At 33.7% G+C, this 27,008-nt stretch overlaps 1 protein-coding gene across 1 annotated transcript in view; it reads right to left on the bottom strand.

Moving 5' to 3' along the window:
* LOC106870179 (carbonic anhydrase-related protein 10) overlaps positions 1 to 27,008 on the bottom strand; it is a 1,185,504-nt gene that overhangs the window by 607,515 nt on the left and 550,981 nt on the right. The window contains exon 2 of the mRNA XM_089355291.1: positions 10,361 to 10,411. Coding sequence (XP_089211417.1) covers positions 10,361 to 10,411 — 51 coding nt within the window. The remainder of the gene's footprint in view (positions 1 to 10,360; positions 10,412 to 27,008) is intronic.

Here is a 27,008-nt window from a genome sequence, read left to right as displayed (position 1 = left end):
TTCAAACATGTGATTTAATATTTATTTTAGTTACAGCGGTATGCATATGTTATTTTACTTTTTATGTAGACTAGCCGATGGCAATATTATACCAAACTCTATCTTAAAAATTATTACATCTTGTTACCCCTGACTCCAGCAGCGGAAATTCTTTACAGATCTACATTTTAATACAAAGCCACAGCCTATGTATATCTGTTTTTCCCAATTACCTTCAGGTAACATCTTTTCTATTCTCCAGTATATTCCTTTATCTATTCATAATTTTATAATGATAACATATTTTATAAGATTTTATTTTTTATATAATTTACTTATATGATTCTTTACAGTCGATATATATGCGGTTACGAGGTTACATATTTACTACATTTAATACTTTATGTCTCTAACCTAGATTCGTTACATATATTTATGTCCACTTTAATAGTTAACAGTACTTTAATAGTTAACAGTCTCCAAAGTGCTTTCAGATATTCATAGTCATTATATTATATTTATTTACATCCGCATCATGGGTTCACATTCTACAGTTTTCTTTAAAATAGAAGTCAGTTCTTCAGTTTTTCTTCGTAGGATATTTTTGTTAATCGTGATTCATAATTGTTATATATGAAGTCTTTTCCTCTTTGCTTTTTGATATAATATTTGTATCGAGGCACCGGTTTGCATTTTTGTCACCAATGATTATTCTCCAATATTATTCTCGTTTCAGTTATTTGACTACGGCCATGTTGGAACACCGCCTTTTCTCCGAAGAAATTGACCCCAAGACTCATTCTTTGTTAGCACGGTACTTACCCCATTGGTCTCTTTTGCCTAACCACTAAATTGCGGAGGCGTAAACACACCAACATCGGTTGTCAAATGATGGTGGTGGGGACAAACACAGACACAAAGACACAGATAAATATATACATACATATATACGATGGACTTCTTTTTAATTTCCGTCTATCAATTCCACTCACAAGGCTTTGGTCGGCCCAAGTCTATAGTAGAAGACACTTGCCCAAGGTATCACGTTGTGGGACTGAACCCGGAACCATGTGGTTGGGAAACAAGCTTCTTAACACACAGCTACGCCTGTATATGTTCGTACATTGTCATCGTAATTGGTCTTAACGATAACAAAACAAACAATATCAGCAACAACAACAATAATAATGATGTTGATGTTTGCAAATTTTGGCACAAGACCAGCAATTAAGTCACGACCCCAGTGTTCAACTAGTACTTATTATATCGACCCCGAAAGGTGAAAGGTGAAGTCAAGCTCGGGGGAATTTGAATTCAGAACATAAAGACGGACGAAAGGCCGTTAAAGCATTTTGCCCGGCGTGTTAACGATTCTGCCTGCTCGCCGTCTTAAAATATTGATAAGTGATTTTTTCTTCTTTTTTTGCCAATAACCGGTTACACATGTCCATGATATATCAACAGGGTAGACTGTCGTGTTTTCCCATGCACATGGAAATATATTCATCGAGCGTGAAAATCTTCCTTTCATCGGTTTCAGAAGAGCTTGGGTTAATAGATTTAGAATGTTTTATCTAAAATCTGCCGCACTTTGCGGTTATCTAAAATGTGTTAGGTATATATCATCAGCAAAATATTATACTCTGGTCAACTGCTCGAATCAAATCAGCTAAGATGAACTTCACCATACGCTGACATTTGATAAATACCTCTTTCCTTGAGTTTATCTAAAATTATTATTTTTTTTTTTTTCATAATAGATCGGCGACAAATACTGTAAACAAGATATTCATTTTGTTCTAGATAATTATATCACTAGAACATTTTAAATCCTCGATTACCTTTTTTAAAGGTTCATGCTATTCAACTTTTTCTTCGAGCAAGGAAGATTAAATGCAGTAATTAAAGTATCTATTTTTCAAGTTTCTCTGTCTTTTGAAATATTTTTATCATGTTTTGAAACTATATCGCACTGTTTATAATAATAATAATAATAATAATAATAATAATAATAATAATAATAATAATAATAATAATAATAAATTATTATTATCATTATTATTATTATTATTTTGTTGCTCCTTTTGCTTTGTTTTATACGTGCTGTTTTCAATCTTGTCCAGGATTTTAATTATCATCAAGCTGGACGTTTTATTCTGGCTGTTATTTCTGATTAGCAGCGACATATTTCAAGGAAAGGATACCAAACGCTGAGAATTAAAATTTTGCTAAAACGATTTTGTTATATTTGACAATTTGAAATATTTTGAAAGATCCAAATATTCTTTGGTTGGCAGTTTTTTTTGTTTTTTTTTCAAATATGGGTCTACCCATGAGAATATTTTTTTCTCTAGTTCTGATACTTTGAGTGGTTCCTGGTATTTTTACCATAGCATTTACGAGTCCCACTTAGTATCATTCCCATTCCCAAGGCTCCGATAATCACAATTATAATTCTCATTTATAGATCCTACAGGTTTGACATTTCCAGTTCAATGTCTTTGCATTTAGTTTTAACTTCTCAGGCGTTTAAAGTCGACTAGAATTGATATTTCTATGAGCAAACAAACTTTGTTACTGTGATTTTTCACCGTAATATTTCGTTTATCAACCTGAATGATCCAATGAGTTTGAATAGTAATGACCCAAATAACAGAATTATTTTATATTCCCACCAGTCCTTCTTAAATGAGAGTTTGAGCTGACAGCATATGAACTAATACAAATACTGTACAAGTCTACCATGGCGGTTAGTATACCTATCTGAGGCTAGCACACAGCAGATACGGATGAAGTAGTCAGTTTCTCTCGAGTTGTACAACAAAACCAGTAGGTAGGATCAGCACCAATTGTAAAAATGTTATCTAGATAATTTCTCGCGGGCAAACACTGATCCTAAGCTGTTGTAATCAGCCAACCACTGATAGGTCATATTTGGTTCAGTATCTATAATGGGTTATTTATTACATAATGCCTTTTCAATATATTATGCAATTCTGCGATTCCATTTGAATTTGATTTAGCTTGAGATTTAATTTGACTAGATTTCATAGTGGGTTCTTCTGTTTCATCTACTTGCACCTGTCTCAACGATCTTTAAATTCCTTTACATATTTTCTTCTTCTGATACTGAGTTGTTTCTTGGCACTTTCTTATGCGCAGACATGTTCAAGCATCTGATCGTTATTGTTAGATGTCTAGCCTATGGTTACTGTCTTAAGTGACAATTTCAGCTTCATCAATTCACGTTATCAACCCTTTCACGGGATATATAACCCGTGGATCAAAGTACGTAACAGAAGGAGCAGAAGCTATTGCTGCTCACTACTTTCAGAGGGGTAAGGCGCCGAGCTGGCAGAATCCTTGGTATGCCCGGAAAATTACTAAGCGGCATTTCGTCCGTCTTTACGTTCTAAATTGAAATCATGCTGAGGTTGACTTCGACTTTCGTCAATCGGCATCGATAAAACGAAATCTAGTTGAGCACTGAGGGTAATGGAATCAACTTACCCTTCCCTGAAATTGTTGTTCTTGGGTCAAAAGTTGAAATTAGTGCATAGAATGGATGGTGGATTGGGTAGTAGAAGCGATCAATGAGAAAAATGCTTTGAAAGTAATGAGCAGCAATATATATATATATATATATATATATATCCACTGATGTATTTAGATGTTTGACGGGTGTATTTTGCAGTAATATATATTCTCTTGGAGGCGTTTGATAGGTCTCTCATTTCTTTTAAAGTATCGGCTACACTTAAAATATTTTGTAGGGGTGTAGAATGTTAAAATATTAACTCTTCTTGCGCAGTTGATTTCAGTTCTGAGGTGATTCTGACTTTTCAACTTAAAACTTTAAATAATGCGGGTATACAAATGAAACCGGATTTGCTGGCCCTGTTTATTATTGCTGTTGTTGTATGTTTGACTTTGGCTTTGTATTTGCACAAGTTGGCTCCAAGTCTCACCCAGGGACCTCAAGCGATGACATGTTGTTTCATGTTAGTGTTATGCCTAGGGTGTCATATATTTGGCTTTGTAGATAGTATTGTTCTAGAGAGTGTTTATGAAAACAACAAAAAGTATGAGTTTGTTTTAAAATTTGAGATTACATAGACAATTTTTTTACGTGGGATATGGGAAGTGCTCATGAGCACTATCTTTTGAATTTTTTCCCAATTTGGGGGGTTTCCTGGTATCTGAAATAGGTAGCAATCAGCCCCTTTTGTTATCATTCCTAGGGAACCTGTGCAACAGGTACTGTTTTAGTCTCGAGATCCCACATTTTGCCAATACTTGCTCAGTTTTTGGTAGGTCTTGACAGATATATTTAAATCGATTGGGACAGTCATATCCATGAAGAGGCAAGATTTTTGTCTGAAGTCCTTCAATATAATGTCTGGCATTTATCATTCTGTCAGTTTGAATCGTTAAATTCCAGAGGAGTTAGATGCGATCATTTTCAATCACTGGAGTTGGTTTGTGTTCCCACTAGTTATTTTTTTATCATGTGGCAGGTCCAGGTTTTGCAAATTACACAGTGAATATATTGTGAAGCTCTATCATGCCTGTTGAGATACTCTGCAGGCGCAAGACGAGTGCACATGGAGACAACATGAGCAATGGTTTAATTCTGTTGTTTTCATACACGACATGTTGTGCAGCTGCCGTTCTTTAATACGTTGGTCTGGTAGTTTCTTGTAGGAAGGCATTGATCTTGGGCTGCTATGATAAACACTTCTGCTTCTGATTTTAAGCCAGATGCCACTTAAGGGATTTGTCAATATTGGCATTATTAGCTCACTTTGAGTATTTGCAATTGAGAGGTTTGTCTTTCCACATATCAGTAAGAATATCTAAGGCAGCAGTTTTAGCACAGATTTTCATAAGCTTAGATTTTTCTGTGCTTGTTTCTAGTACGTCTAATCCTGGAATTTGTTGTATTTAGAATTCACTTATATAATCCTCTACCTGTTTTGTTACTGAGAATGAGGCTTTCTTGTTTACATGTTTTGAGACACGTTTTAACATCCAAACGTCAGAGTTTTTCAGGTAGGGTCTCGGCCAATTGTGGCAATCATCATTGTTAATTCCAGTTATAAAAGTCCATGGCCTCCCACTTTTCATGGCCGATAAAGTAGTTCTATATCTACCTTAGGATGGTGCATTCTATGCATTGTCAACAATTTTCGTATTTTCCTGTCAAGATTACATATTTCAGTAATTGACCAGTTAATGATATTGAAACTGTAAATCACGATTAGTATGGCTAAAGTATTGACCGCTTCGATCCTGTTTCTTGCATTCAACTCTAATTTGAGTATTGCTCTTACCCTGCGATAATATACTCTTCTGATCCTTTCCCTCATCACTGAATGTTTGATTCCGTCCCATTCAAATACCCCTACATATTTGTAGCTCTCCGCCGGTTCTAACTCCTTTATGTCATCCCGCTGGTTAAGGTTAACACTAGATGCTTCTGTCATTTTTATTTTGATAAAGGTAGGTTTTGCATTACTACTATTATTATTATTGTTGTTAATACAGTTCTATATTTAAGAGATGAGGAATTATGTACATTATTTACATTAGAAGGATATTTGTCCTTATCTTGTTAGTTGTTAACACAACGTTTCGGCTGATATACCCTCCAGCCTTCATCGGGTGCCTTCGGAAAATTTCGAACCTGGATCTCATTCCTATGGTATTTTTCGATAATGCTGTTGTTGTTGTTATTATTATCATCATTGTTATTGTTGTTGTTATTATTATTATTATTATCATTATTCAGGTCACTGCCTGGAATCGAACTCGGTATCTTGGGCTTAGTAGTCCACGTTCTTAACCACTACGCCATATACCCATCGAAAAATACCTTAGGAATGAGAACCCAGGTTCGAACTTTCTCCAAGACACCTGATGAAGGCTGGAGGATATATCAGCCGAAACGTTGTGTTAACAACAAACAAGATGAAGACAAATATCCGTCAAATGTAAATAATGTAAATAATGTATTGCTCTTGTTGTTATTAATATTATTATTGATATTATTATTATAATTATTATTATATGTTTGGCTTTTGCTTTGTATTTGTTCAAGTTGACTCCAAATCTCACCTAGAGACATGAAGAGACAACAAGTTAGATGTTCAAGTTGGTGTTATGAGTAGGGTGCTTTATATTAGATATTGCCCAGTGTATTGTACGAGAGAATGTCTATCAAAATATAAATTAGAAATTTGTTGTAAAAGTAATTTGATTATAAGAGATAGTCTGATGTTAAGATGAAAGTAAAAGCTATTTTCTGTTATGTATATTTAAAAGTATTTTGACACTGTTTACGGATTAAAACATTTGGGGGATTATACAGATAATAAATTACGTAGGATATGGGCAGCTCCCATGAGCACTATTTGAATTTCTTCCATTTTTGGATTTCCTGGTATCTGATCTAGGTAGCAATCAGCCTCTTTTGTTATCATTCCTAGGGTACCTATGACAAGAGATATTGTTTTAGTCTTGAGGTTCCACATATCTATTTCAAGATCTTTATACTTGCTCAGTTTTGGTAAGACTTGACACATACCTTTATGTCGATTGGTACAGTTATATCAAGGAGGAGGCATGATTTTTGTGTGAAGTCTTTCAATATAGTGTCTGGCCTATTTGCATCTCTTTTTCCGTCAGTCTGTACGGTGAAGTTCCAATGGAGTAAAATGTGGTCATTTTCAAGCACTGGCGGTGCTCTGTGTTCCCGCCAGTTTTTATCATGGGGTAGGTCCAAGTCTTTGCAAATTACCCAGTGAATTTACTGTGTTGCTCTATCATGCTTGCTCAAATACTCTGTAGGCGCAAGAAGACTGCACATGGAGACAACATGATCGATGGCTTCATTTTGTAGTTTACATACACGACATGTTGTACTACTGCCGTTCTTTAAGATGTTTGCCTGATAGCTTCTTGTACGTAGGCATTAATCTTGGGCCACTATGATAAACCATTCTTTCTTTGATTTTTAACCAGAAGACACAAACCGCTGATGGGTTAGGACATTGTCAACATCGGCATCATCATCATCATCATCGTTGTCGTCATTATTATTGTTGTTGTTATTATTATTATTATTATTATTATTATTATTATTATTGCGACTCATCTAACTCAGTGGCTCGCGTGAAATAAAATTCTTTTGATTAGACATTTCAGAACGAATATTGCAACATATTGAAGAAGATTATTATTCAATCGCTGAAAGCATTATATATGCATGTCAATGTGTATGGATATAGATATGTAATATATTATTATGCATTTGTTTAACTCAGTCACGTTATAAATGGCGTAGAAAGTTCTCTTTCATCTTTAAAGTGGTGTTAAGCACATTGCGTTGCTCATTCGAACGCTGTCAACTAGACAATGTGTATCATCAGCAGACTTTGCTCTGTTTCTCCTCAGACAAATATTGTGGCTGACAACTTCCTACATTCCAAATATTAAAATTAAGCCCGCTGTACAATTCATCTGCCTTTTCTCAAACGTCCGTGTAACCGATACATAAATAATCACATAGATCAATTTTACTAATAATACTACTATTCTTTTACTTGTTTCAGTCATTTGACTGCAGCTATACTGGGGTACCACCTTTAGTCGAGCAAATCGACCCCAGGATTTCTTCTTTGTAAACCTAGTACTTATTCTATCAGTCTCTTTTGCCGAACCGCTAAGTTACGGGGACGTAAACACACCACCATCGGTTGTCAAGCGATATTGGGGGACAAACATATACACACACACACATACATACATACATACATATATATATATATATATATATATATATATATATATACGACAGGCTTCTTTCCGTTTCCGTCTACCAAATCCACTCACAAGGCTTTGGTTGGTCTGAAGCTATAGTAGAAGACACTTGCCCAAGGTGCCACGCAATGGGACTGAATCAGAACCATGTTGTTTGGTAAGCAAGCTACTTACCACACAGCCATTCCTGCGCCTATAAATAATAATTTACTAGTAATATTACTACTAATAATAGTATTACTAATAATTTTACTAATAATTACTTTACTACTACTACTAATAATAATAATTTATTAATAATATTTTACTAATAAAACTCCACGAACTTTTCCTTACCACTACTGAAAATTCTTATGCCTACAATGCTAGGGACAAAGATCATCAGCATGTAAAATTTCAGTAGCTTTTCTGCAAAACAAATCGCAATTATGACATGTGCACCTCTGGCTCTTTCAACGACTTCTCAACATCCTATATTTGTTACCCACTTTGCATTCAAGTTCCACAATACTCTCACAAGGAAAATCTCTTCCAATTGAATTCCACCATACATACCTATCCAGTTCAAAAGTATCTCAGGAAAGAAACTGACATGGCTATTCTCCTGAATATATCTTTTCTATTAAATTTAACAGATACGACAAAGTGTTATCCTCTACTTTACCAATATTGTCGCTTTCTTTTTCTGCCGTTCTTTTCTCTATATTTACAGAGATATACCCCCAATATCTAAAAACGAACTACAATATAACCTATGATGAACAATATCTTTAAGTTTTTAAAATACTGTTTTCTTGCATCATTTTGAAAACTTCAAAACTATATTTTGTCAAATATAGAGCTGATTTGCAAGAAGTCACTCACCAGCACACCTCAACCACCGGCACGCATACTATTTCCTCTCTGAAACTTCTCATCTCTATTACAGAGCCCTCTACTACACAGAGCTAACTAATTTCATACTACCTATACACGAACTCCTAACACGACAACCTCGTCTCTTCTTAACTGCCATTTTTTGTCCGGTTCACCCACAAGACTCACAAAAACCCGTTATTATTCCGTTTAGAGTACATCATCTTTCTGGAACCGCCTCCTTTTAAATGGTTTTCATGATAGGCAAAATGTTTAACTGTAAAGAAATCGTCATTAATTTCAGTGCACTTCGAATCTTATGAGTACAACCTCTTCCTCTACATATCACAACAATATGAGTGTGCGCGTGTGTATGTATATGAAAATTATTTCTATGTTAAAAATCGACGCATTCTCTGTGTATGTGTCCCACTGGATGTTTCAATGCAGAAATAATACAGGTGGAATTTAAAATTTTATTACAATTTATTGTCTGTTGTACTGTACACGTTTTAACTACTTTCATAACTGGAGCATTATTTTGATAGATTCAAACTATATAATACACAAACACACACATATACACAAATGTGTATGAGTGGATATATGTGTATGTATGCATGTATGCAGGCATGTGTGTGCATGCGTGCGTGCGTGCGCGTGTGTGTGTATTTTGGTATTTATAAGTTTACGCTTGCGTACGTGTGTTCGTATGATAATTGTCTTACAGTGTACGGATAAGGTTTTTGTGAGCTGGCTTCGAATCTCCTTTGAATTATGCCGCTAATGCATATGTGAAAAACTTGAGTAACAAAACAATCACACTTCCTTCTTATCAATTTGATGTCTTGTGACTCTTCAAGTAATCATTATACATTAGCAAAATTAATATGCAAGCAAACGAAACTATCGACAGCAAAGTGAGAATAAACAACATTTTATTGCAGAGAAACAAAAAGATTAAATAGATTGGCAACTGAATTTGAAATCTTAAAAGAAAGAAATATTTTGGGAAATGTATGCACAAATAAACAAATAATTTATTTACAGCGAAACAACTGATTAATCAATATTTAAAAGCAGGTACCATTTATTTTCAATCATGTTCTTAATGTGAACATGATACAAACACAAATGCAAAATACAAAACTGAATCTTAGCCTTAGGTAATAAACGAAAAGGAAATATAAATGTAAAGAGTTATCGTAAAAGACCTTTTTAAGAAAATCAAGCATATCAACATCAATGAAACAATATTGGAAGCAATCCTCAAAAACATAGAAAAGATAGTAAAAATTGCTCATTTGAATCAGGTTTATGCAAGTATAGAGTATGCAATGTTACCCTACTGATTAAGGTTACCTATTTATATTAAATCCGATCGTCACCACTCAGCAAATTTAATATTGAAGCAATGGCAGCAAAGGCATAAAAGACGCTCTCGGTCATTTACTTAACCAGTTATATATATGTATATATATATATATATATATATATATATATATATATATATATATATATATATATATATATATATATATATATATATTCTGTATAGGCAGGCGAGATAGAGAGACAGAGAGAAAGAGAGATTCGTAGAATCGAGAGGTTTGAATTCAAAAAGGAAAGAAAATGCAGTCAGAAATTATTGGGCAACGTCATTCAATGATGCCTTCATGAAGAAAAATCCAGCAAAGTAACTCACATAAATAAGACTGGCCTGGAACATTCCTTTGATGTCGTTTCCCTGGCACACCTGAAGCAGACAACGGAAATACACATATAGAGCCAGGAGGTTGGTACGGATATGAGGCATTCAACGGAGGAACACGAGGCAAAAGGAGGAAAATGACTGCTCGCGAAGAGAGTATATTGGATGAGTGAACACTGTATTTAGCAAGCAACCGTTTGCACACATACTGTTATATATATATATATATATATATATATATATATATATATATATATATATAGCAGTACGTATGGACAGATAAAGTATTAGAATAAGTAATAAAAAGAAAAAAGTATAGGAAGAAAAGAGGAAAGAAAAGAAAATTCCTTGTAAACAATTTGGTTCCGAAACTATTCACATTTACAGACATAATAGCTGACATTGACACTTTAAGTACATAGCTAGAGAAATGATACGAAGGAAAATGTAGCCTGAAGACATAACGCTCTGCTTACTAATAGGCCATTAACGATTTACCTTTCGGAAAAATTAGCATTTTTTAAAATTTCTAATTTGACATTAAAAACACTTTGTGAGAAGAAATTTAATACTTTTCTGATTATATTTTTATAAAGGAGAGAAACATTCCTCACATTTAAATTTTGTATAATGAAAACGGACGAACATCTATTTAGAACATTTCTGCGTATTGAAGGGTGCGTTTCAATAAATGGATATATCAATATATGCCCAGATCTCGATATGATCCAATAGTTAAGAAACATAATTCAGAATAATGCAATAGCTGGTTCGATGCCACTACGCCACATATTTTTTTCTTTTGCTATATGTCAGATGAACTCTACCTGTAATACGACGATTCAACTTAGTCACTGTAAGCCTACGGATTACGAAAAGAGCACAATTGACTGAAGGATACTTCGTCGATAACACACCAATGAAATGAACGAGTAGTGCCTTTGATAAAACAACTGCAATTCTTATAAACTGTCATCGATATAAATCTAAACAAACAACCTGCTATAATATTTTTCTCTTTTTTTTTCTTTTGCGTTATTCTTTTTTAGGAGTGTTCGTATGGATTAAACAATGACTGTATGTTGTGATGACACGGACTTAGGACGTCACAGATAAATTTAATGTAACGATAATGAGCAGGTGTATTCCTTCTGTTGTCGGGGTACCAGGTTTAGTGAGGATTTTGAACAATTGTTACTCATCGGATGCTGACACAGATGATCATTTAGTGTATACCTCCTAGTTCCTTAATGGAACTTCATTATATTGACCTCTAAAGTCCCAAAGGTCAATTTACTGACTATAGATATATACTCGGAACATAAAGAGGAACATAAAGAGAAGAAAAAGTGACATAAGGCCATCCATTTGATACAAGTATTCTCTCAAACCATCACAGGCAATAAAAATCTCATAAATATTTAGTTAGACAACTCTGCCACATATTACATAAGTGTCGAAAGTGCTACAATGTCATTTAATGTTGATTACATAAATAAACTAATGACTTAATCATGTCTTTAAATAGTTGAAATGCGATTAAGTTGCAATCTTGAAGGGAATGCAAAAAAAAAAAAAAAAAACAATCACGATTTTCAAAAATATGTACTTTGATAAATTTACTTCTAGATCCTGTAGAAAGAGAAACGTTATCTCATAGCTCAAGAAGTAATGCTAAAGAAATAACAGACTGGGCTGAAACTATACTGAATATGTATTTGGCGTCATATACTGTAGAACAAATTATTTCAAAATACAAAGGAAAAGAATAAACAAATGAATACACAGCTTGTTACCATTATTGATCTTCATTCTATATGTTTGTCATGATCCTTATAGTTTTCAATTGCATATATCAAAAAGTATTCTTTAGAGCATAATATCACAATGTAACATATTCTAGAAAGATAAATTATATTTACTCTGGCTTATTTTAAATTTCTACCGATATTATTTGTTTTGTGTCTGTACGTATGCATATGAGTCTGCATTCGACTGCATCGGGTGAAGTTATGATTAATGTTTGATAGAATAAGCAGACTTAGGAAAATGATGTTATATATAAGTATATATATATATGTGTGTGTGTGTGTGTGTGTGTGTGTGTGTGTGTTTGTTTATGTATATGAAACTGGTCATGCTCAAAGAACATATATAAAGTCCCAAAATAACGGTAGACTTAAATTATTTGCAACCGAGAAATATCAACTTCAAATTTATCCTTGTAGGTTGTTTCGATGCAAGAATCCTTTTAAATGTTTGAATGACCTTCAAATCTGAATGAAATCATCCTACTTTGGCAAAAGCCACGAAGGAAATATAACATAAATTTGCATTATTTTTATTATTATTATCATCATCATCATCATCATTTTCTAGCATAATCAAAATGTCTGAATATTATTATAGGATATGCATAAGAACAGATTTAGAATTAATAAAAGTTAAATATACAAATTATATCAATGAAATTATTATTCTTGATGTATTTGAAAATATTATTTGTATATTTCTTATATTTCTTCACATTCTTGAGGATTTTATTAATTAATATACCATCTTTATACATTCCATATTTCACACTATTTTAAAGAAAACCAGTTAGCAATTATTAATGTTGCTGTAGATCGCATGCGTGTTAGAACTTCGTCATGTCCTCCGTTTTAAGAATACCAAAGTCAATACAGCAGCCGAACATCCTTCAATAGAAAGTTGGCATTTTGACCAGTCAGAAAATTATTGGAACGACATTCAAAATACAATAATACTAATATAAAATATAAATTTATACTACTTATTATGTGGGGAATATCAATTCATACAGTAATATATTTCTCATTTATGTTGTAAAATAGCTTCCACAAATCTCTATCTGCTTAACGTATTTTTTTTTTTTTAGAAACATTATAATTTATGAAAAATATAATTTATGAAACTTCGGTTCAATATTTCTAGAAAACTATTATTTATTAAACTTCGGGTCAACATTTTCGTTAAAATAAGGTGGCGAGCTCGCAGAATGGTTAGCACGCCGGACAAAGTGCTTAGCGGTATCTTGCTCATTTATACGTTCTGAGTTCAAATGCCACCGAGGTCGACAAATTAAGTATCAGGTGAGCACTGGGTCGATGTAAACGACTTACCCACTCTCTAAATATTGTCGGCCTTGTGTCAAAATTTGAAACCAATATCTTTGTTGAAATCGCTGTGTGCAAGTACATTATCTTATTCAAAATTTGATACTTAACAGTAACGCTAATGCAAGGTCGAAAAGTTTTCAGTTTATCCTCATGTAGTTCATCATCAGTATATCGTAAATTACCTTGTTTCATTATAACAGATGATGACAAACGTATATCAGTTACATGCACTAAAGTGTTTGAAAACGTTTACATCGTTGATTTTCATAAATTTGACATTTAGATTCATCCTCTAGAATTCAAGCTCGATATTCTTCTTATTATGAAGGTAATAAAGGGGGTAAGCGCGTATAATTGTTTTGCACGCCGGGAAAAACCGCTTAACAGCATTCCATCCGTCTTTGCGTTCGTTCTGTGTTCAAATTTCGCTGAGGTTGGCTTTGCATTTCCTACACTTGGCATTGATAAAATAAATATCAGTGGTAATGGACTAACCGCTTCCCTTAAAATTGCTGACTCTGTGCCTATAGGAGAAAGGCTTATTGTTAAACTAATAAGAGCGACGAGATGGTAGAACTGTTGAGCGTTGGAAAGAATGCTCATGTATTTCTTCCGACTTTGTATGTTCTGAGTTCAGAATCCACTTCGTCTTTCATTTCTTCGGGGACGATAAAATTAAGTAGAAGTCAAGTAACGAGGTCGATGATAGTGACTAATTGCCTTCCCTTTGGCTTACATAAGAAGCGATAATTTAAAAAATGATAAGGTGATTGTGAGAAAGGAGCAATAATGACAGGGAGAACATAATAGTAGTCAATGTTGTTGGCTGTCAGGGTTGCTATTTTAGCATACACTTATATCCATGACAATATCTGGATTCTATATATAAGACTGAAATATTTATTCCATCTTGTAAACACTATGCTGAATTTGTTCAAGTATAAATCCAACTAAGAAATATTACTATATTGAGAATAAATGTTGCGATGATTTTTATAGAAACTAATTTCGTTCAATCAACAAAATGTTTTATATCCTGTGCAAACAAAGGTATTTCATTTCACGAGCAAATAATACAGGATTTAATGATAAAGTTTAACAACTAGTAGTTAAATAAACCACAATATGCTGTAGAATAATCAAGTTAGCACAATTTAAATTTTGATTAGATTCATAACCTATTGGTTTCATGAGGTGCCTATCAAGGCCACACTTATCCAATTTATGGTATGAGAGAAAGAAGTGAATTCAATATAGGTACACCATCATTCGTAAAGTTTGCCGTGTTACTGCTGGTGTACTGCAAGAGTGAGCTGTCCAACTTTACTCAGATATCTACCTATTTACACTTATGCGAATCTGTCGATAGTGATTTGACTCAAATAAATTTTGTGCGAAATTACAAACCTCTGACCTATCCATAGTTATTATATCCACTCAGCCATCCACTTCTCATAATGTGACTTCCCATTTTGTTGTCTGAACTAGTAACGATTATTACATAGATTTCTATTTCTGTTCATCACTTAAAATGCAAGTAGATGCAGAAAATATTTCCGGTTGATCAACAACGTAATTTACGGTTGTTCAATCTCACGGTACGGCAGATTGGTAAAGAGTATTCTGCCTCAGCTATGGCAACCAAAAACATGTGAATGAATTTTTGTAAATAGAAAACAGTTTAAAAGTATCCAGAAGAGACCTGCTCTCGTTTTCCTATAACATATTTAATTTATTGCACAGTTTAACAAAACCACTTCATTCATGGTTTGTTTTAGTGGAGTCGTGACAGAGCTTCGATCTTGGGAAAACACCTTCACTTCCTGTCATTAGTCTCAGAAGCCTTTAAAGGATGCTCATCTCCCTCCTCTGCCTAAACTATGAAACACATAAAAATATTGATGTTTTATAGTGATTTCTACTCCAACCATTAGTACATAATCTGGTATAAGTATTTCATTATCATTTTAGCGTGAAAACATTTCATTATATTCATTCTTGCAAATCGAGGCATTTAAATGTGTTCTTAAAAACTAATCAAAGATTCTCTTGCATATAATTTGGAACACACAGTGATGATGAGGAAATTCTGTCTAGAAAGAAGCATCATTGTAACGTTTTAAACTATTAATGTTACATTGTAGGGAATATATCTTTGAAAGTGTCAGATCTTACTGTTACTTGCAGCGCACCCAGTGCACGAAATTATTAATGTACTAAGAATGTGTTCATGTATAGGCTGTTGTTTTTGTGCAATATTTATTCATATGTGTAAGAATTTCTTCATAGAGTAAAAATTATGATTATTTAAAATGCATGATAAGTGCATACTGGAGTTTAGACGAAATTACAAGCTCTTTTCCATACAGGAAACAAAACTGAGCACTACAGAAATATCAAAAGACTGAAGAAGTATCAAGAGACCAGTGGTTAATAGAAGTGTGGTCGAATTATAAGGTAAATATTCTAATATAATTCAAATAATCCTTTCGAATATACCCATAGCCTATCATATTTGTATGAAACGGGAAATAAGATACAGCGACGCTCATGCCGTAGTTTAGCCCCAGTAGAACTCTGATCAAGTATACGAAACACTAATTGTCATTCCAACTATAGCCATCCTGTGTTTTCTTTGTACGATACTAATTTGTCTAATGTTTCATTTCTTTTTATAGATGTTAAGCTTACATTCGAGACAAATTTAGCTGCTATGTCTAGCAGAGGAAGCGTAAACAAACACACTTCCTCATTAATTCTGGAGAAATCTGCATTGGTTCTCGCTGTGCATCAAGGTATACTTTTGTGCTTTAACAGTTTACTAACATACCTAAGAATACTCAGCACAGTTGTTGTGATATTTCGCTGTTAGATATATTAAACAGAAAGATAGATTACCATACCTAAACACTACTAGAGACAAGCCAATTGAAATCATGTGGCTCACTTCAGCTAAGGCCTTCTAACACTGAAGAATATTAGCTTCTTGATTTAATAATCAAACGTGGTCTTGATTATAATCAGAGGAAGCTAACTTCTACAACCAAGTCATGTGGATTTCAATGTAGTACGTATATGCACACCACTTTAGTAAAACATCACTACCGAAATTTATAATATAAATCTATGTTACACAGTCTTTATTATTTTTTTTTTTAGTTAACCTGCAAGAATAAGGTGACTAGCAAATCTTAGTTTGAAATGGAGCATCTAGAAAATTACAATTAGTCTCTGAATGTACACAATTGTAGCAATAACAAGTAAATCGCTTCTGAAATACACTTTACCGATGTGAATAAAACATAATACAATGTAACCCTTGATACTTAAGAATAGAGGATGATCACAGCTGGAAACATTTGACCATAGTCTAGTAAATCAGGATTAACCTGAGGTTAAAAAGCAATCAGCATAAAAAACAAACTTGACAGAGGTAAAAATGAGGTGTCTGTGCAAGATAATTAAATCTTATATAAAAACATGCAATATAAAAACGCCCTGGGTGATGAGTTCATATCTAAAACAGTACATATTAACATTGCTATTAGGAGTTTGACCGACTATCCATCTAGGGATAAACAAGCTAGCCAAAACACTTAAATAAGAGTCTCAGATTTCAAAATTACAGTAATCTTCAAATCTCTACATTTGATCTGCAACACTATGGCTCTTAAATTCCTTGCAATTTGAAATGAAGTACAAAAATAAACAAATTAGAAAACAGATCAATAAATATAATGTTCCATCTTCAAGAAATTTGATTTTATTCGATTACTCTCGTGAGATTGTCCTTATATATATATATATATATATATATATATATATATATATATATATATATATATATATATATATATATATATATATATGATATTATTTTATACAAATATAAACTTTTAATATATCACAATATATGTTGTGTATTTATGTCTGTATGTCCGTATTTTACTGTATATTTAAATTCTTCGAATAAAATAGAAGTTCATAAAAGAAGTAAAATGTTTTAATTTTTAAGCGTAAAGAGAAAAAAAGGTTGCGTATAATAAATAATACGCTCATATGTTTACTGTGAAATATTGCAGTTTGAATAATAAATATTTTTCACCATCTAATATCACACCCGCCAAACGAAAAAAATATCGCCATTAAGTAACTAATGACAAAAACATATGCAAATATGCGACTGATCTTTCATTTCGAGGATATCAATCCGGTGAGCAGATGATCAATCATCATGAATGTAAAATTCTCAGGCAACTATCACTATTTTAGCGACAATATTGTATTCAGAATTGTAAAATATTTTGGCTTTCTTTTTCTTTTTTTCAACTCGCGTCAAAGCAGAAAAAACTATTACAAAATTTAACCAAACCAATTTGATTTCCATCACGTAGTCATATTAGTGTAATTACTAAATACAATGTAGTTTTCTTTATATATATATTTTTTGTACCTGTTCTTCATCGGATACTGATGAAGTGAACTTAACTTGACTTGACAATTATAGACCGTTTATTGTATAGATATAGAAACATTTCTCTAATATAACTGGATAACTAATTATGAGAGTATACGTGCATCAAAACATGCACTATACAGAGGGATCGGTGGCGAGTAGAAAAATGATAGAAAGAGACAATTATGTATATATATATATATATATATATATATATATATATATATATATATATATATATATATATATATATATATATGTGTGTGTGTGTGTGTGTGTGTGTGTATATATATAATATGGGAGAATTCACGAAAAAACAACAATACAATATATAATATCTCCCTCTCTTTCTCTCTCTCTCTCTCTCTCTCTCTCTCTCTCTCTATATATATATATATATATATATATATATATATATATACACTTAATTCTTCATCAGTTATCAACCTGAATAGTAATACTCAGTTTCGCACCTTTAACGATATATATATATATATATATACCAACCGGTCATTATAGGGAATTCTCGACTGGCGTTTCCCGGAGATTATAGACCCTCTCACTATCTATGTACACAATTATGTGCTTTGACTACAGTGTTAGAATATTTTAGCACATATTTCTAGCAATGTAGGTGTTTCTAACACCATAGTTATATTTAGTGACAATTATAGTTTTCTTTTTGGGTAATACATTTCACACTGCTGTCTGTAATAATTACATGCATATGTATGTGTGTATACATACATACATACATACATATATCAATTGACCCGAACGATAAAAAATATATAAATGCATATATAAGTAAAATAGTACTTATAGTTATACTTGCAGTATAGTAATTGTAATATAGTAATATTTACAGTAATGCTTATAATATAGTAATTGTAAAAAGTACGTGCACGTTTGCATTTAAGTATGCCTGTGTATGTATTTGAATAACGTATGGATTTGAGTATAAGCCTCCGATAAGACTAATCACCTTTTTTATTGAGTAGATAAATGTTTGATTTATGTGGCCTATGCTTAACAGTTACGTAGAACAAGACCGATTACGTATATTTTTTTCAGTAGAATCAAATGTCAACTATGAACCCTTTCGTTTTGGTCATCCTGCAGCAAAGTAATATTCATAAGTCAACAGAAAACGTTTTGTTATCAAAGGTACTGATTTTACCAAAGAAGAATGGCAATTTCTGAAGACCCCCTTCCCTGATCTTCAGCCTTTGCTTGTTAGTAATGTATACTTAAGTTGGTATATACTTGGCTCGTATTTTACCGTCTGGGATATTATGAAATGTAAACTAGACCTACTAAGATTTGCATACGAATGGTAGACAGAAAGACTTAATTTCTATAAAGCTTTTCCTCTGTGCTCTATCTTCTTACAAAGAAAATCTCATTTTATTTATAAAACTTCTGCAGCAAATGTTGTGAAATAAAACTTGTGGGCAATTATAGTCCATGGCCTTGAATTGCGTCTTGTTGAAAACTTTGGATTATCACATTCTACTACAATATGTTCCTGCTATCTACCTGTTAAGAATTAATATGAAATGGGTTTTGTATTTTCAGTCAACATCAAATGTAGGTAATATTTTTGCAGAAAGCTGAACTTGCATACTTTTACCAATAAAAAGCAGTAGTGCATGGTGAAACTATCTCATTATCAACTAGTGCACTTGAAAATGCTGTTTTATAAAACACTCAACATCCAATCACGTCCAGTTATTGTATGTGTAATAGTTAGTTAAACATAATATATTTGGTAGTAAATTCTCGACTACCATGTACCAAAGAGCGGCTATTTTTATAAATTTCATGAATGTCAATCGAACAATCGACCGTCATAGAACAACATATGTAACAAGTTATATGTAATTTTCTGAGGTGTGATTACGCAAATAAAACATTAAGTGCAGGTACGTTGGTAGATAGTTACAGAGCTGAGCTTGCTGTCATAAGAGATTGGGATCAATTCAAGGACCGGACAATAAGTTTTGTTTCTTAACAAGTCATTTCATTTCATAAGTACCAGCTGACTGCTGGTGTTGCTCTTTCTTCTCCCATCCCATGCATTCTCGATCGTTCACTGGATCAAAGTTAGAATGATCAAGAGGATATCTGTCTGCATTTGATTACATATGCACTTGAAACAATTAGAGAAAGAATAGTACAAGTTACCATGTCTGGCCACGGAGTAGAATTACCAAAAGTGTTTATTGCATGATATATGCCGCAGAGGAGAGGGTTTTGAAAGAAAGCTAAAATTTGCTTTCGGGGCGATGGACCACCGAAGAAAACTACAGAAATTAGGCCCTGCAATCTATCTTTCCTATTCAAATCCTGGGAACTTTAGTGTGCATTTCATTATTTTCGAGACGAAGAAACATGAGCCACGTGTATGCAGGTGTTAAATTGATACCTTCGCACATTTAACATTGTAGCAGGAAACTACATATGCAGCTTAATTACTCATAAACACTACTCTCAACAAGTGTAGCTTGTTGCATAATGTATAAGTTTTTCGTCATCATGTCGCTTTAACATATATTGATTTGAAAAGGAATCCATCAAACTATAATCAAAATGTTCTTCATATCGATTACACATGATGGCATCAATTCAGATATTTACAGATGACCTGAAGGGTACTACATTTCTGAAGTATTTAGAAAACTTAATTTGATATTTTTTCTCCTTTTGAAATCATAAAATTACCATGAATTACGAAATGGTAGAATATCTTTCGATAAAAATCAATATAAAAGTTAATGAGCCAATTATTGAGAAAACTCAAATTCAATTTGATTAAAATTTTGCCTTCTATGTATGAATAAGTGATAACTATGTCGGTATTCAAGAATATCCCCAATAAACACTTTGTGTTTCAAACGTAGTTCAATATGAACAAATCTAACTAATGCATGGAGTCACAAAAAGGCAATATCATCGGCATTCATTTCCATGTGTACCTCAAAAGGATCATTGAATTACACTTGAACCTATTCTATCATAGAAAGAAAAATGTATATTTATCAGTGTATATTATATCTCCTTAAAAAAGAAATATCTATCGTTTCTGTTCTAAGAACACGTTTCTTAAGTAGAATGTAATTTCCATCTATGCTACACTGCAAAAGCTGAGAAATTTACCAATTCGAAATATAAAGTGAAATTCACTAAGATATTTATTAAGCTTAAAAGTAATATTAATCGAGATCCCAACTATGTATTCTGTATTAATATTTAACCTGAAAAATTAAAATTATTTCTTAGTTTTATATTTTCAAAAATATCTTTAACAAAAATCTCTATAAAAGACTTCGTTTAAAATATTAATATTCCTTTCACAGTCATTCCTCTCTGTACTGACTCTGTTTGTTGCAATATAAGTTCATTTTGCAATTTGCTAGTTACTCACTGCTTAGTATCAGCATACATAGACAATGTTTGTACAAAATACTCCAGTACGTATTCTTTTTAATATATTTCAAAATCCACCAACGCAAGCTCATAATAACCTCTTTCGACTTTTCCTTTCCAAAGGGTTTTTAAGTCAATATCTACACAGTACTATTTATAGCTCTCATACCTTCGAGTTTCACCGTTCCTACAAGGAAATATTTCACGTTCTCTCGAAGTTTATAAATTCTTATGATGTCAACACGGATGTCAATACTTAAATCAATAAAGAAAATAAGCATGTGCATGTGCAAGCGTCAGTGTATGTGCGCGCGCGCGCACGCATACGTGTGTATGTGTGTGTGAGTGTCTGTGTGTGTATGTGGGGGTGTGTGTGAGGTAAAAAAAAACCTCAAATGGTTTCCCTTCATGGCAGAATTAATAGACAAGACTAAGCATTTTATCCAATCAAAATCTTCTTATAGTTGCGGAACTGTTTCCAGAGGGAAACGCAATCTTTCAGGATGATAATGCACCAATTTACGCGGCTAAAGTTGTTACTGAATGGCACGAGGAGCATTATAGTGAAGCTGAACATCTTATCTGGCCACCACAGACCCCAAATCTCAATATTATTGAACATTTATGGTGCATTTTCGAAAAACAAGTAAGGCATCGATATCCTTATTTGACTGCGGCCATGCTAGAGCATCGCCTTTTAGTCGAAGAAATCGACCCCAGGAGTTACTCCCTGTAAGCCTGGTACTTATTCGGTGGGTTTCTTTTGCCGAACCGCTAAGTTACTAGGACGTAAACACACCAACATTGGCCGTCAAGCAATGGAGGGGGGGGGACAAACATAGACTTAAAGATACACACACACATATGTATATATAAATATATATATATATATATATATATATATATATATATATATATATATATATATATATGTATACGATGGTCTTCTTTCAGTTTCCGTCTTCCAAATCCACTCACAGGGTTTTGGGCGGCCCGCGGCTATAGTAGAAAATACTTGCCCAAGGTTCCATGTAGAGGGAATGAACCGGAACCGAGTACTTGGGAAGCAAGCTTCTTACAACACACCTACGCATATATATGCCGCCTCAATTCCAGTTACAGACTCTAGCTTCTAGGTTCTCCATTGCTGATAAATACAAGCAATAAAATTAGAAAGACACATATACATATAAAATTTGTTATGTTAGGCGTAAATCACACTTGGTTTCAACGGATCTGGTGATAAAAGCACGTCTGGATTCACTGATCATGTCGGAAAGCACAACATGGGGAGCAAATTATTTTGAATTTACGTACTAAATTTGTTTGCACACACACACACACACATATATATGTATATATTTGTGTGTGTATACGTGTGTATGTATATATATAGGTGTGTATGTATGTGGTTATGTATGCTGGCGTCTTAACCAATGTCCATATACATATGCAAGAGAATTCCAAACGTAATTACTTTTCGTCACGAGGAATAGGCGGTTCCAATGACACGCTTTTAAAACCCACAAATGTTTGTCCGATGAAGGGAGAAAGTTGTTCACGAAGCGTTGAAGTGGCCCAGATTCTTGCAACACACTGGAGTTTTACAAAAGGCCTCTAAAGATCAGCGAGGAGTGTTAAAGCGAGTGATGGACAAAGTCTAAACATTGTTTAAGACCTTGGATAGATAATTAGAAATAATGTTCTCTCAATGAGAAAAAAACAACACAGTCGATCATAGCGAAAATCATTCCGAATACCTAGATTATGGACTCTGTTACTTATTATACGTTCAAGAAAGTTTTAATGGCCATTACCAAAATTGTCGTCACATGTGCAGAATTATTTTTTTTTAATCTTTTGCTTTTTAAGATACATCGAATATTAACGATACTTTACAAATTTTACTCAGGCCTCAATGCGTTCTTTTGAATCAACAATAACGTTCACACTTAAAAGACACAGACACACACACACACACGCGCGCGCGCGCGCGCACACACACACACACACACAGTTCGACAAATTCCTGAAATGTCGATAATGTTGCTGTTAGGCTATTTTTATCATTAGTCATCAACGTTTTAAGTGCCTGATGAATTTCACTTTATATAGAAGAGTGAGACGAATTGGATAACTTTTAACGCTTGTAAAATTACTTCATTTCTACCGCATACATTGTATCAAGCTAGTCGTTTAATTCACTTAACACGTCATGCAAAGAAACACTTCGTATTTTTGAGTAAATTGGCAGTTCAAGTGGATGTGGACAAACAATTATTACATTTAAAGTATGCTGAGCAACTAGCGTAATAACATTTGCAGGCAAAAATTTTCAAAACGTCAACAGGCCTATTTGAAACGACTACACAGATACGTCGAATAAACGAGAATGTTACCTCAAAATTATGACACCAGATGTTAGTATTTTCAAACCAAGAAATAATATTCTTCCGCAAACATTTTACAATTATCATTTCAATTATTTATGTAGGGCATTTTTATTATTTCAGCTGGTATACATAGGTATATATGCGTGCGCGCCTCTGTGTGTGTGTGTGTGTGTGTGTGTGTGTGTGTGTGTATCTATATTGCTCTTTCCACTAAGCTGCCTAAAATGTAATTCAAATGGTCAGCCTCGTCAATGTCTGTGTCACGCTGAATCTCCCAAAGAGCTACCTTAAGTGTGTATGTCTGTGCTGCCACTTGCGCGTTAATTACACGAGCGGGCTGTTTTGTTGATCGGATCAATATACGAAGGAATGACTTATAGTCGAAACGTTAAGTCACTCCACATTTATGTCAACTACTCGACATTAAATTATCATTTTCTAATGTTTACTGCTCTAGCATCATTTGCATATATGTATATATTTATACACGTACACAGGCACATATGTCCATATATGCATGTGTGTGTGTGTGTACGACTTAGGTAAATAAACCATACAACATAAATTCTTGATTTAGTAAACGTATCTCCGCCTCTAGAAAATGGGTAACGATTACTAAATGGCAACTGAGACCATATCCCTATGAAAATAGGAAATAATCTCAGGAATGAAGAATTTTACAAATCTGACATACAATTAAGGAAAATGACAGTTTGTCAGTTAGACCTAAAATTGTTTTAACCTATCTCCAGACTCAATTTTCACGCTGCTAAGTTCATACGTGAATATCGCAACTACGTGAAAAGTTAAATCGTAAGATAAATATTCAGTTTCAAGTTACCATATACTTTAAGCTTACTGAGTATTTCCTTATTCGGTGACATACATCAACAGACGAATAGGTATTATTTTTTCATGTGTATCTATGTGTGTATGTTTGTATATGTGTGCGTACGTGTGTGTGTACGTGCGTGCATGTGTGTGTGTTTATGTGTACATGTGTGTTTATGTTTTTGACATAATTCTGAGTTCAAAATATTAACTTAGGCCATCGATAAATAAAATTCGATAGAAACGATATAGGAAATATTATGTCTTTGCAAAACTAACAAACCCCTTTGTGCATTGTGCTTCCCATTTAATTGCCTATTGTTCTTTATGACTTGATATATGATGCATTTATGAATATGTTGTCAATATTGGTTACATCTTGGGAAAAATGCTAACCGGCATTTCGTTGGTCTTTACGTTCAAAATTCAAATGCCACCTGGTCGACTTTGCCTTTCATTCTTTTGGGGGACGATTAACTAAGTACCAACTGAGCGCTGGGGTCAATGTAATCTACTTACCCCTTCCCTCGAAATTGCTGGCTTCGTGCAAATATTTGAAACCTGTATTCATTACTTCTGCATAAAAGATATCACAAAAAAAAATGTTTAGATAATTAGAAGGCTCATATAACTTTCTGTACGATTTGTTATAAAGAGCAGTGCCAACTATAAATAGTTATTAGTTATGTATTGCTTTATGACGTATTCCACGCAAAATGTATCAGTGTTTTTCATATAACAACTATAAACCATGTAGCCATTTCAAATTTTTTTCACTACTTCATTGGTTTAATTCCTTTCATAATGTTCTCTTCAATCTATAAAACTTTCAGAATTTCATCTTTAATTATTGCCTTTTTTCTAACAGGTTCACTGACTAATTATTATAGCTATTCGATCATTTATCGTTCAGCAATTTGTTGGTACAGTTAATTTAGGAGTGTCAATTTTCTTAATTACATCGATTGAAATGAATCTTAAAGTATTGGAAGGAAATTAATATGAACAATGATGAACATTTAACTTATTATTTTCACATTAGAAATGTATCTGTACTTGGAGATACTTTAATAATCAGAAGCTGTGTAAAAGGCTGATAACTTCAACAACGCAGCTTACTAAATATGGCTTTTAATTAAATCTGAAGAGTTAGTGATATTATATCTAGATTTTAAATTCATAGAACAGATAATGTTTCATTCATTATAAAAAAAAAATTCTGTAATATCCAATGAAACAAATATTGCAAGCAAACGAAAGAAGTAAATTTAACTTTTAGTGTAAAATATATTATTTTTAAAGCCATACGACATTGGAATAGATATCTGAATACATTGAAGTCAGATAAGACTTGTCTCAGAATGAGGTCAGATGTTTCAGAAAGATATTATCAATGCAAGTAAATGTTTTAGGTGAGTTAAAAATTTGCGCTACTATTCCAGTAAAAATGTATATATAATAGGGTGTTCAGTAAAGAAATAGTCGACAGTGAGTGTCATCCTGGAAAGCTGATAAGTTCCGTTAGATATCATTTTTTTTTTATATACGCCTTTTTAAAGAAACCTTTAGATCTAGAACGATAAAGGTTTCAAGCGATGTTTGAATGATACTAGGCAGTAACTGGGGTGTTGGAGATGGTACTATTGAGTGCATACGAAGGATATAAATTTCTATATGCATATATATATTTCTTCCCTAACCCAACCTCCCAACCCGGCTCGTCCCCCTGCTCCCGTCCATGCTGCCACACTTGCCCTTACCTCTCCAACATCACCATCCTCACTGGCACTCATCATCGTCAATGACACCCCGGTCTCACGCCATTTCCACTTTCCCCGTCACTCTGTGCAACACCTGTCTGTGTTCGGATTGTCCTTGCACAGGGGCCATTCGGACTCCCGTTTCTGCCGTGAACAGGGATTCATCTTCTCTCTTCGCTCCTTTGCGCCACATGGTCTCAACTGTCCTCCTCCTCTCCTCTTCTCTCCACCCCTACCCATCTTCTCCCTTCCTCCACTCCCTTCATCGTCACCCCTCCCTCATAACCCCACCACTACACAATCTCACCTTCCCTAGCCATCCCAGCCCATCTTTAAAACCCACTCCCACATACTCCACTTCTACCCCTACCCTCAGCCTAACCCACATACCCCACTTCTACCCCCACCCTCAGCCAAACTCACACCCCACCCTTGCTTTCCCCGCTCGCGCCTCCCCCACATCACAACACGATCACACCACACCACACACCACCACACCATAGACCACAATACCAAACAACACCACATAATATCACATCACACCACAACGCACACGTCAAGGTCACCAGCTCCTTCCACATGCACATACATGCTCTCTTATACACACGCTCGCATACCTTCGTTTTGGGATCA

The sequence above is a fragment of the Octopus bimaculoides genome, chromosome 7 (assembly GCF_046866305.1).
Source record: "Octopus bimaculoides isolate indiv1 chromosome 7, ASM4686630v1, whole genome shotgun sequence".
NCBI lineage: Eukaryota > Metazoa > Mollusca > Cephalopoda > Octopoda > Octopodidae > Octopus > Octopus bimaculoides.
This window is presented reverse-complemented; position numbering and strand designations above follow the sequence as displayed.